Below are 12,627 nucleotides of genomic sequence, written 5' to 3'. Positions count from 1 at the left end.
ATAAATCAACAGCAAACATACATGTTTTGATTTCCTTTTAAGATGTTGGAGTTCATGTACCCAAGTGCCTGTCCTTTGGCTAGTTAAACCAATACAAGTGAGGGGTGGTGACCTCTGGCTGACTGGTGGGTTTCTCACATGGTCTTTGTTGCCAAGAAAGCGTGTGATAAACAAACCCAACTGAGATAAACAAACCAGCTCTATTTTTGCATCTTGCTGAGCGTGTTTCACTGCATCCAAAATGACAAGTAAGCTCTGTTTGGGCTACCTTGGTTTTTCATCTTTCGAGCTAAAATTGTAACAATTCTCATTGTAGTATTTCTGCTTGTTTTCTTTTTGTTTCTTTTAGTCACTCAAGGGAGATGTTGCCACGTGTTTGACCTTTACTGAGGTGGAGAAGAAATCCTTTGATTCTCAAAAAAAAGGTCTTGCTGCAGAAAATCAGCACTTAAGAGAATCTCTAGAGAAGGAAGAAAAAGCTTTGGCCTCACTTCAGGAAGAACTAAGGAAGCTAAGACAACAAATTAGAAACTTAGAAGATAAAGGTAGCAGCACTGAATCTATTGTAATAGAAAATCAGAAACTAAGGGAGCATTTGGAAGAGGAAAAGCAAAGGAACAGCAATTTTCTCAGACAAAAGGAAACGCTCTTTGCAGAGGCACAGATGTTGAGGAGAGAATTGGACAAAGAACGTCATGTTACAGAAGCTCTGAAAAAAGAACTGGAACAGTTAAGTTCTCGTCAGACACCTGACAGTGCTAATGATGATGATGAGGCATTAAGAGAAAATCAAGAAATAGAAACGCTGCGAGGAAGACTGGTAGAACTAGAAAAAAAGCTAAACTTTGAGCAACAACGCTCTGACTTATGGGAGAAGCTGTATGTTGAAGCAAAAGACCAATCTGAAAAACAAGAAATTAATGAAAATGGACAAAAGAAAGGTGCTAAAGGGCAAAATAAGAGTAGAAAGAAATCAAAGGAGACATTTTTTGGTTCAGTTAAAGAAACTTTTGATGCTATGAAAAATTCCACAAAAGAGTTTGTAAGACACCATAAAGAAAAGATTAAGCAGGCTAAAGAAGCAGTGAAAGAAAATTTGAAAAAATTCTCTGATTCTGTAAAGTCTACATTCAGACACTTCAAAGATACTACAAAAAACATCTTTGATGAAAAAGAGAAGTCATCAAGTGATAAAAGATACGAGGCAAACAAGAAAGCTCGAACTTTTTACCGAGACCATAACTCCTATGAGAACCTGAAGCACATGCATTACCGGGGACCTCACATGCCAAAAGAGTCCAGAAATGGAAGAAAACATCATTTTACAACATTTGAAAAAGATTCAGATTCCCAGAAATGTCTCAATGATCATTTTTGTAACAGAAAACATCAGTTTGCCCTAAAGGGCTGCTCTGGTATTTTTGAATGTGCTCATCAAGAATTCATTAGTCTCTTTAACAGAGTTTCGGATCCCATCAGGGTGGATGAATTTAATCGGCTGATGAGAAAGTATTTGCAACAAGTTGTACATAATTTTCATCACTGGAGAGAACTAGAAAATTTCATCAATAAGTTTTTTCATAATGGATTGTTTATACACGACCAGATGCTGTTCACTGATTTTGTTAATGATGTCAAGGATTACCTGGAAGATATGAAGGAATACCAAAGTGATAATGAGAAGGTTTTTGAGGATTTGGACAAATACGTCTACAGATACTACTTCCATTATGATAATTCACCCCAGTATGGACCCAGGTTTGTTTCCACGTTTCCTGAACTTGTTAACACAAAGAAGTGGTTTTTGTAAGGACAGCCAATGTTGTAGTGGATGGTCTTTGAGTAGGTATGTGTATGTGTGTATGTGTGTGTGTGTGTGTGTGTACATACACACACACACATATGCTAGCAGACTTTCTGAAGGACTTAGTGGAAATATTGGATTATGTTGTATAAAGTGGATCTGTAGTACCTTTTATAAAAACTGTGTGTGTACATAGCACCATCTGATGTTTCTGCTGGGTTCTTTGGAAAGCTGTAAGTGCCAGTAGGTTTCTTTAGACCGAACAGCTCAGATTGCCCATCTGATGGAATGGATAACTTGGAGCATTAACTGGGGCCTCCTTGTTGTCCTTTGCTGAAGGAGGTTTGGGAGTAGATTTGAGGTGTCTCTGAGTGCTGTTCTGGCAGATGCATTTCACTGCTCTTTTGTAGATTAGTGTGATACTGGGTCAGTCTGGTACCCAGAGCAGAGCTCATCACACAGCAGGCTTTAGTTCACATTCTGACCCTCACTAAATTTTGTTCAGACTTGCTCACAATGGCCCTTGGTGTCAATTGTTTCCTACACTCCTTTTCAGGATCTAAAGGTGTTCTCAGGGCTTTAAAGATTTACACTTGCATTATTCATAATTTCATGTACTTTACTGCAGCTGGAAATCTGAATTATTAACTGCTTTGGGGTTACTAAATATTGTTGAGGTAGTGCTTTCTCCTATTGAAAGCAGAAGGGTGATAGTCCTATTATCAGCTACCCAGTTAATGTGGTTTTTGCAAACATATAAGGTTTATGATTTAATTTATAGTCTATCTTCCTAATTTATTATTAAATGAACTTTATTTTTAAATTAAATACCAATTTGTGAGAATTTCAATTTGCAAAAAACCAGTTTCAAATTCTTTTACTGATCTTGTTATACAGAAGTTTGTGATATACACTGCATTTTTATTTTTAGATAGCATTTCTTTTATGTGTACCATCTTCTTAAAGATTTAAACAAATGCCTCCCCCATTTTTCTTACAAGCTAAAGGATTACTTACTACTAATTTTGTTTTCAATGGATCTCAGCATGTTAAAAGCTGTACTTGAAAATGTAATTGTGTTTCAAAATGCTTTTAGTAGTAATAAGCTTTTGTTTACTCCTTGCAGTCGACCTAAAAGACCCTTTACACAAAGTGAAAATTCCAGACATGAAAAACAAGCTCAGAAGTACCAACACCGTAATAAAAGAGAAGGTAAATGGCATAAACATGGTCGCACTAATGGAAGACACATGGCAAATCTTGAAATAGAATTGGGGCAACTACCCTTTGATCCAAAATACTGAGTAATTTATTGTAAAAATTAAAATTCACATCCTCTCTGGAAACTAATTCAACAAAGCAGCAAGATGCAAGGGGTTTTTTTCGGAATGATTTGATTTTTACACATTTTTGTTAACAGGCAGAAGTCAGGCTTTCTAATCTGCATATTCTGTACCGTTGCTTTAACTGTTCTTTGGAAGTGAAGATAGTCTGGGTGCCAGCAGTATTGTTGCAGAAGCTAGGCATGCCATGACCTGTGTATGAAAAAAAGCTTAATTGCATTCCATTAGTGTAGTTAAAGCTTGAGCCATGCATAATGTACCAACTACTAACTCCAGTGTTTGATATACTAACTTCATCTCATCCTTCAAAAATAGGTCAACATTGTGGTAATGTATTTGTTAGTGTTTTGTAACCTTATATTTGCTTCCTGTCTTTGGGGGGGGGTTCAAGAACCTGTTGAATTGTGAAGAATTTGCTGTGCTGCATTCTAATCAGCGTGCTGATTTAAACACTTGAAATGTCTTGCATATCTGCATATTGTAGAAGAAAAATAAAAGAGACATTGTGGGTAAAAGTCTTTATTTATAAAAGAAACTTAGCATAGCTGTACAGTTCTATAAAACGGTCCAGTCTTGCCTGTATTTTATTGCTTAAGTATTCATGTGGTAACTTTGCTCTTCCCAATGTTTTCTAGTGTTGTAAGGTAGGTCAGCAACCCCACCTTGCCCTACTGCTACTGAAGCTGCCCTCAGGAGGAGGTTTGTGTTTGCAGGCACTTCCCATTTGACTTCCCCAGTTTCAGACTCACCACTCTCTCCTTTCTGTAGTTTGAGGTCTAAGCATAGCTACTGCTGTGCAAAACTGATCTCATTAGCTCCGAGGGCCAGACACTGATCTTCAGGGATAATTCATTTCAGTCTTTCTCCTGTAGATGGAGATGTGGCTTCCAACTCGTCCTTGAGGTACATGAGTATGAAAGACCGTGGCTGTTTTCTCATAGCCCCTTAAAGTTAGAAATGATGATATTTCCTGTAAATGAGCATACATAATTCCCACAGTAAGAAAACACACCTGGGAGCATAAGAATAGTGTTACAAAGTCTCCTGACAACCATCAGTTCCACTGTCCCTGGGAAGCTTTATCCTTTATTTTAGGAAAGCCTGCTAGAAAAAGAAGTACCTATCCTGTCTGATCCTGTCTGGAGCGGATATTCACCAGCCACCGTTGTTTGAGTGCATGGACTTCATTAAAGATTTGAGGGGTTAAAAGGTACTGTGACTGCAGGTGGTTTTGCTTTTCATTGTTGCTTACTCAAAGGTGCAGCTTCTGGGAACAGATGGCACAGCTGTTTTAACATGGATTGAGAACAATTCCACAAAATAAAACTTTGTGGCCTGTAGAAGTTGCACAGAGGAGAGGGCATACATGAACATTAAATATATATCAGTGGAATAATATCAGTACTCTTACTATGGACTAGAGGGGTCAATTCTAATATAAGCTGTGTTTTAAAAAGTTATGGACAATTTAAAAAAACAAAAACTATAACTCTTCCCTAATTTATTTTATAACTTATCCTCAGGAGTAGTTTGTTTCATGTTGCAGTTACCATACCTGTTCTAGCACATTGAAGAGGATCAAGTGACTGGGTAATAGTGTGTCATTGTGAAACTCCTGATTCAGCCAGCCGAGCGGGTTAGAGTAAAACACTTCTGCTTCATCAACGTAGCTCTCACTGCCAGTCAGGTTGGGGGGACACTGAAGGAATCTCATTTTTATAGGACAGTGAACATGACTAGGGAGAAAAATAAAAACATACATTTCATGATAAACTGACCAGAATCAGAGATTTGAAATGCCTCATCACCTTAAAAGATACCTCAGTCAAAACAAAAATCAATTATTTTTTTTCCTCAGAGTAGTATTTTCTTCCCTTCAATATTCATATGAAAGCAAAGTAGAACAAGCAGACTCAGCTCCAAACTGCTGCGACTGTATTGTTAGCAGTTAACAGAAAAATATTTATCTTAATAAAAATACCATTTTCACAGCATCAGTTTCTTAAAAAGATACTTTTTCATGTCAGCTTCACAATTTATATCTGCTTTAACATTTTGTCTATTTGCCAGGATCTACTGCAAACTTTTTGCAGTACCTCAGTCACTCTGTTGTAATGACATTTCTTTACTGCCTAGCAGCAGAAGTAAAATTAATACATTTTGATTGTAATAATTAAGTGTTTAGTTTTGCTACAAATGTTACCATAATGAAGAAGCGTGACATATTTGGTGAAGTCATTAGACCTACTGCATATCCTCATACAAAGCTATTTCACAAAAATGGATAAGGCTTAGATGCTGAATTTTGTTCTGTGATATAAGCATTTGGTTTATGTCCCCTATTCACTCTGTTAACTGTATGAAAAATCAAAACTCTTCCTATATACAATTATCTATCTCGATACATTAAACCTTAGAAAAAAGCAATTCTGATAAAGCATTTGGATTTCAGTGCACTGTTAATGGTTTTAATACCTGTAGAATGAAGTAGAGTGGCACGGCATGAGCATGAAGACAGAAGCCTGTGACTGCTGCGAGTCAGTGCAGAGCTGCTGGATGTGACTCATGACATCCAGAGCGCCCCGCTGGTGAACCAGGCCCGTGTACAGGGCTGCCACTAAATTCGATAAGAGCAGGAAACTCACTGCGGTTTTCTTCCACGCTTTCAAGTGTTTCAAAGAATATCCTATAGAAACATTTGAGTAAGTTTGGGAGATAAACAATTCACACATTTTTGTAAAGTACAGTTTGTAATGGCAAACCATTACTCAGTCAATAACAATACTTTGCTTTGAGATACTTTACTACAGTGTTCTTTGAGTCTTTACTCTTTGAATGGAAATTCAAAGGTTAGATTTTGCTTTGTTAATTCTTGGATTTACCAGAGTAAATCTTAAGCCCACACCTGTCTCCTGAAATACAGAAATACAACTTCAAAACCAGTGCTTTGTCTCTTTTAATTCTATTTCTTGTAGTGAAAAACAGTCCATTCAATGGTTTGGATGAATGATATACGGCAACTTACTGATGTGTTCTGATTCATGCAAGTCCACGTAGAGCCAGAATAAATGGTAACTACATGTGCATGGCTGTGGTATTATTCTTCTCCCAAATGCTGAAAACTACAGCATTTCTTTATTGTTATTAAATTTTGAGCTGCTGGCCTTGGAAGAACATACTCCTTCATTTTTTTTTCTATCTCCAATTGCTGGCCCTTTTCCCCACTTTCCTTGAAGGAGCTAAGAATGGGAAAAGGCATTTCTCCTGGTGGGAGATGGTTGCAGGAGCTGCTTTCTCACAACCACAGCTTAGATGAGGATGGCACAGACGATGCACAGACACCAACTTCATGTTGTAGCCTGTCTGAAAACCCTTTTCAAGTCATGTGCTTGATACTCTGTCAGTATCATGAGAAAAAATATTTTATGTAGCTTTGTGACACCTGTACCGAATCACAGAAAACATGATACAAAGCATGTTCCAGAAATCAGTAACAAGCAAATTAAATTAGTCTTCAGTTGGTCAGTTCTGCCAAACTGTATCTTGGATGAAGATGAAGTCTACAAATTCGCTTGTGGTTTAAACACAATTGGTAACATTCTATTATGGGCATTTTTTACTGCTTTTGTGAAACACTCTTGGCTGAGGTCTGTGTGCTTGGAAATTACTTTGAAATTTATGTGGGGTTTTATTCTGCTTTTATTTTATTTTATAATGTTTTGAGCAATTAAGATCTCTTTGTAACCATGGACTTACTAGAAGTAACATCTCTATTTTTTTTTCTTTTAAGTATCCAAATGGATGATAATGAATTGATAAGTCGTATAGATGACCTCATTCCCTTACAGACATGAGAGCTGAGGGATACTCAGTAGTTTTTGTTATTTGACTGGGATTCTTCTGCATGCAAGATAAAATGGGTTCATCTTGCTGCTACTGAACTAGGCCAAGACTTATTACATATTTGATTTTAGCAGAGAGCAAAATTACTGAAATAAGATACACTTTTGTTTAGACTAGCAAAATAGGTTAAAGAAAATACAGTGTTCAGTGATTCATCAGTTTTGAACTTGTATTTAAACTGAAGCTGTACAGCTACATATTCCAGAAGTTTTAATCTTCTTTTGTAACATCTGAAACTAGAAAAGGGTAGTTTATTTTTTTTCTTGCATAATGAAAGGCATTTGTCAGGCATATTTGAAAGTACTGTGTGCAAGAATACTACAAAGGAGCCAAGGAACAAGATTCATTTTAAGGGTGGCAGTGCTAAAAAGTTAAGAGTCACTGACACAATTGTCACGTTTTTGCAGGAATACTTCTATCCATGCTAAGGATTCTTTATCTGTGCTACAGTCACTTGCTCTTCCTCATCTTTCTTTATTTCTTTTTTAAACTAGCTGTAAGAAAAGGCTAGGCTAATTCTAAGAATCCTTTATCAAATACGTACTTTGACCATTAACAGTCTCTCTCTAGGTAAAAATCATATCCAGGTAAAATTGCAAGACATTTGAAACCAACGCTTACCACAAAAAATCATGCAGAATGGCAGTACTGGATAGATGAACCTGAATTCCTTATGGCTCAGTGTGCTGTAATAAAGCATAAAATAGGACATCAAGAAAGGGAAATGCTTCAGTTCTGTTGACAAAATGTGTTTCAGAGCACAGAGGACTGGAAGAGCATGCACAAGTATTAAAAGCTTTTGGTATTGAAGCAGTTAAGAGTAAAAATGCAAATTGTCACTTTTGAAGAACAAATTAAGTACATTCGAATTAAGATTATTTGGTCAGGTTAAACTAAGCACTGGTAAAAACTCCTGGCTACTACAATTAAGTGGTCTGATTGTTTAGCAACTAGATGTAATTTAGCCAGTACTTCATCAATCTGCTTTCTGTAATAAGACACAATAAATAGTGTGGATGAAAAGCTAAGATTCAAGTGCCCATTTGTATCTAGCACATCAACAGTCACCCCTGCTAATACAACAATACACAATTTCTCCATGCCAACTTTTTGGGCTTTTTTGGGGATTACTGCAACACTCATGTCTTGGGAATCAATGAGTTTCTTACAAGACTAAGGGAGGTAAAAAAGTCCTAAATCCAATAGAGCTACTTCCAGTTTTGAGTTGGAAAGAAGAAATGGTATTTCTCATCTTTTGCAGTAATCTATTACTATGATAGTATAGAAGTATTTATTGCTTAGTATTTATTTACTTGTGGTATTTTTTCTTGCCTGTTTAGTCTACAGTTAAGTCTGATGCTTGAGAAAAAACTTACCTTTTCTTGTACTTCTGAGCTTAAAATGAGAAATACAGCCTTATGATAGTTAAGAGCTGTGTGTAAATATGTGAATGGAGTAAGTTTTAGAGGTCTAAGAACATCTCATCTTACCAGGGATGTATTAAAGAACCAAATGAAATGGTGTTTTCATTAACAGGCATCTCGTGAACTCAGGTTTCTAACTAGTTCTATTTTTGCTTAAACGCCTGCTGGGTGATTGAGTGTTGTTTTGGGATTTTCTAAATTTCATTTTCCATTGCATGTCATGATGAATTATTTTATTCTTTAAAGGTCTAAATAATTCTAAAGGTACATGTTGGTGAGAATACAAGAAGCAGTATTACACAAAATCCTAGAACCAGTTTTATAACTGACTGCATTTCTTGGAGTGTTTGAATATTTTCAAGTTTTCTGTCACTGAACCTGAATACTCTGCTGCTTTGTTTTGAGAGTAGCTGAGCTTTGCAAAGAGCAGAGCCAGCGAGAGGCAGCAGTTCCACTCAGGAGAGATTACCTGTACACCAGCACTGTCCAGATCACTGCCAGCAGAAAGATGCGGCACCTTCTCGGTGCCAGAGCACAGCCGTGAACAAAGAAAGGCAGGTGGGGACCCAGGACCACTGGGAGTCCCTGAGTGAAGTACCAGTGCCAAGGATGAGAGCCATAAAATGTTCCCAAATTCTGCAGCACGTTGAATTTCAAGAAGTTCAGCTGAACCAGTACCCACTGGGAGATGGGGAGAGTTAAACACAAATCCAAAGTCAAACCAAACAGCTACATTGAATTACACAGTCATCACTGGTCCTGTATAATACATTTTCACACCTATTTCAGATTGTTTTTTCCTAAGGCTCACCATGGACTTCTTGTATTTAGCAATTAATCACAGAGTTGTAAGTTTGTAGTTTGTTGATAACTACTGAGGACTGAGCATACTGATTTTATGTACCAGTCCATCATTTGCAATACCTGCGAAGTCAACGTTCAAGGGTTTGTGGCTTAGGATATATTTAGAGATCATGGGCCAGACACTGTCACAGAAAGTCAGAAAAAAGTCACACAAAAAGAAGTCAGAGAAGTCTGAAATATCCATCAATGCTGAAATACTAAACCCCAACCTTCATCTTATAAGTCAAGTTTAAAACAGCTTACCTCACCAAAAAACACACGGTCAATTATTAAAGAGGTTCCTACTGTGACCAATCTGCAAAAATGGAAAGTTTGTTGCACTCATATTGCCTGAATTGCTGTTGTATCTTCTCCTGATAGCTGTCAAAACGATTTCTAGTATTTTTGAGATTATCCATACTCATGGCCATTTCACAGTGGCCACTTGCCATCACCTGGTATCCTTGGCACAATCCCACATTATGCTGGAATGCTGCTCATGTCTCACTATCATGAAAGCTTTCCTGGTGCTTTTTTGCAGCATATACAACAATTTAAAGGAAACATGCCCTTTCCCTAAACTTTTGTAAAAGGACTCTATTTGTTCTCTTTTTTCAATTTACATTATACCAGTTTTTCTGGCTTGTCTGCCTTTGCAGTGGTTAAACCAATCTTAAGATGTAGCTGTGAACAGTCCCAGTTTCAACTGAGAAAGAACTTACCCAACTGGAATAAAGTTGTGTAGGATAAGGTCTGCTTTCCTCTGTTCTTGCAAAAAATGACTGAAGATCAAAGGCATCCACGGGATGACAGCAGTGGGACGAATAACAATTGCAAGTGCCACCAAAGCTAAATATTTACAACTAGAAGGAAGAAAGATAAAAAACAGCAGTTTTGATTAAAAAATCAAAAGGTCTGATCAGTTCTTTCACAGACAGTGACATTTCAACAACTGTCATATCTCTGGCCAGAAGTTTTTCATACTGCAGGTAACTTTGACTCTAAGTGTCCACAAATTCACCTGTATCTGACCCCAAAAGGCTTTTGTTATCTTTTCCCAAGTTACTATATATTCCAGTTTTTTAAAATTTAAAATAAAGCTTCCCATAAAGTCACACTTTGCAAAAGAAATAGGGGAATAGCTAATTTTACATACGAGCTATAACATAATCTTAAAAACATATTTGGATGAAATAACTAGTGTTCCTTCCATGAGACAGAACTCTTGCTACATGAATGAGGGGCCTTTGATTGCCTTAGATGTTAAGAAAAAAATAGCATTTTAAACCGTATCAGTAGATTGGTGTCATCCCAAACCAAAAATTATCAGTATTGCTAGGAGAAAGTTTCTCACCTGTTCCCCATCTTGGAGCCTTTTACTGGATAGTAGGAAAGAGCAAAAATGGTAAGAATAGTCTCCATGGTGTTTGTTAGAGTTCTGGTACAAGAATACCACGTAAACCAGGAACACAGTTGGCAGAAGAACTGAAAATAATTATGAACACATTAAAACAAGTTCATCTAAATGAAGGTGGTAATTCTTCAAGGTGTATCATTTTTCTCTTATTTACAATGCAAAACCAGCGTTTATTAACATGCATAATTTTTAAAGGCTGTGACTCACCACGAACTTTGCTGTTTCTGAATTCTCAAGGTGTTGCACTAATGAATAAAGCTTCACATCAGCAAAAGCAGCTAGCACTGCCTGTGCAAGCCTAGGGACCCAGATCTGTGTAAGCAGAGAGGAAACTGCACTTGCAACAAACCAGGTTAAATTCCAGCTTTTAAGAGAGGACTGAATTAGTGAATGACTGTTCAGGTATGAAAATACTGAACTGGTTTTAAATATGGTGATATAGCTTTTTATGATTTTAAAAATGAAACAGTAAGGTTCTTGGGTAAGGGTAGTATTTCTGCCAAATCCGATTATGTCTAAAGTTCAACTGAAAGTGTTCAGAGATGGAAATTAGAATTATCTGCTTTACATCTCCAACAGAAATCAAAAGGGGCTGTTGTTAGTTACGTTTTATGGGTTGAGTACAAGTATATATTGTTAAACGCTTTGGAAAACTGAACTACTGTGCAATTATGATGTAGTGGCAAACGCAATCGGTATGAAAGCCCAAGAGACTGATGGAGGCCAAGAATAATCCTCTGCAGTGGCAGGCATCAGTGCCGTGACTGGAAATCTCTGAATGAGTTCTGCCCCCATGGGAAGTCAGTGGGTCTCTGTACTCACGCATCTCTAATTGCCAGACTTAAGGCTTTGCATTTTACTTGGACACAGATAAAAATACACTGTGCTGAAATACAATGCTTTAAAATTGAATTTTAGTAGGAGATGCACATTTTTTGATTATACTCACCAGCAGCTGAACATTATCCTTAGCCAGCAGCTGTAATGCTTTGTACATGCTTGCAAAGATCAGTGGGTACGAGTAGCCCCTTAAACTATTTGTCCATTCCCAAGTCAGGTAACCATAATTATGAATATTAAGGACAGATCATGACCAACTGAAAGGAAAAGCTTCGCCCAACCCATCCGGGTCGAGCCCTTTTGTCCCCTTGGGCCAGAACAAGGGTCAAGCCAACACCTCGTTGCCGGGGAGAGCCGTACCCGGGTACTCCCCCGCCCACGGCACCGCGGCAGGCGAAGGATATTTGAAGACCATGCGATGCGCCACCTCCAGCGACTGCCAGTACTCGTCCGGGACGAAGCTGGTCTGGACGAGGAAGCAATTGAGCGTCCGCAGCGCCAGGGCGAGCGCCAGCAGCGGCGCGGGCGCGGCCGCACCTGCGGGGGGAGACTGGTCCGTCACGGCCCCTCGGGGGCGCCCCCCGCCCCTCTCCGCCCCGCCCCGCTTACCGGCGCCTCGCTGCGCGGCCGCCCCGCCGGCCGAGCCGTACAGCACCGAGCGCCGCTTGCGGAGCCGCACCGCCTCCGGCATCCGCGCCGCTGCACCGCGGCCGCCTCCCCGCGCCGGGGCATGCGCGGCCGCGGGGGCGGGACAGCGCCGGCACTTCCGTCCGGTGCCTGCAGCGAGCGGCGCGCCCGCCTCTGCCGTGTCCCGCGTTCAGGTGAGCGCGCCGGGGCCGCGGGCCGCAGCCGGGCCGGGGCCGCAGCCGAGCCGGGGCCGCCCCACGCGTGTCTGAGGGCGCCGCCTGCCGCCATGAGGGGGCGGCTGCCGCTGCAGCAGGTGGCCGTGGCCGTGGCGCTCGGCGTGGCCAGCGGGCTCTACATCTACGGGCCGCTCTTCCAGCCGCCCGCGGCCCCACACGGCCCCGCCGGCCCCGCCGCGCCGCCGCCGGA

The 12,627-nt window shown here is 39.7% G+C and overlaps 2 protein-coding genes across 4 annotated transcripts in view; one reads left to right on the top strand and one right to left on the bottom strand.

The window, feature by feature from the left end:
- The window catches only part of CCPG1 (cell cycle progression 1), a 20,749-nt gene extending 16,053 nt beyond the window's left edge, over nucleotides 1-4,696 (top strand). For 2 of the 3 annotated variants that reach the window (XM_063412592.1, XM_063412591.1), the window contains exons 8-9: nucleotides 350-1,758; nucleotides 2,931-3,682. In XM_063412592.1, coding sequence (XP_063268662.1) covers nucleotides 350-1,758; nucleotides 2,931-3,108 — 1,587 coding nt within the window. In that variant the 3' untranslated portion in view covers nucleotides 3,109-3,682. Of the gene's footprint in view, nucleotides 1-349; nucleotides 1,759-2,930; nucleotides 3,683-4,242 lie in introns of those variants that run through there. The other variant, XM_063412593.1, reaches the window with a different exon arrangement.
- On the bottom strand, nucleotides 3,178-12,627 carry PIGB (phosphatidylinositol glycan anchor biosynthesis class B). Its single transcript, XM_063412594.1, is given in 13 exon segments — nucleotides 3,178-4,117; nucleotides 4,703-4,883; nucleotides 5,623-5,833; nucleotides 7,672-7,736; nucleotides 8,944-9,155; nucleotides 9,582-9,633; nucleotides 10,040-10,180; nucleotides 10,672-10,802; nucleotides 10,942-11,046; nucleotides 11,684-11,803; nucleotides 11,981-12,111; nucleotides 12,184-12,270; nucleotides 12,273-12,627. Coding segments are annotated over 13 exon segments (1,785 nt in total). The 5' UTR covers nucleotides 12,490-12,627; the 3' UTR covers nucleotides 3,178-3,985.

The sequence above is a fragment of the Prinia subflava genome, chromosome 15, assembly GCF_021018805.1.
Source record: "Prinia subflava isolate CZ2003 ecotype Zambia chromosome 15, Cam_Psub_1.2, whole genome shotgun sequence".
Classification (NCBI taxonomy): Eukaryota; Metazoa; Chordata; class Aves; order Passeriformes; family Cisticolidae; genus Prinia; species Prinia subflava.
The sequence above is the reverse complement of the archived record's forward strand: the minus strand, read 5'-3'. Positions and strand labels throughout refer to the sequence as shown.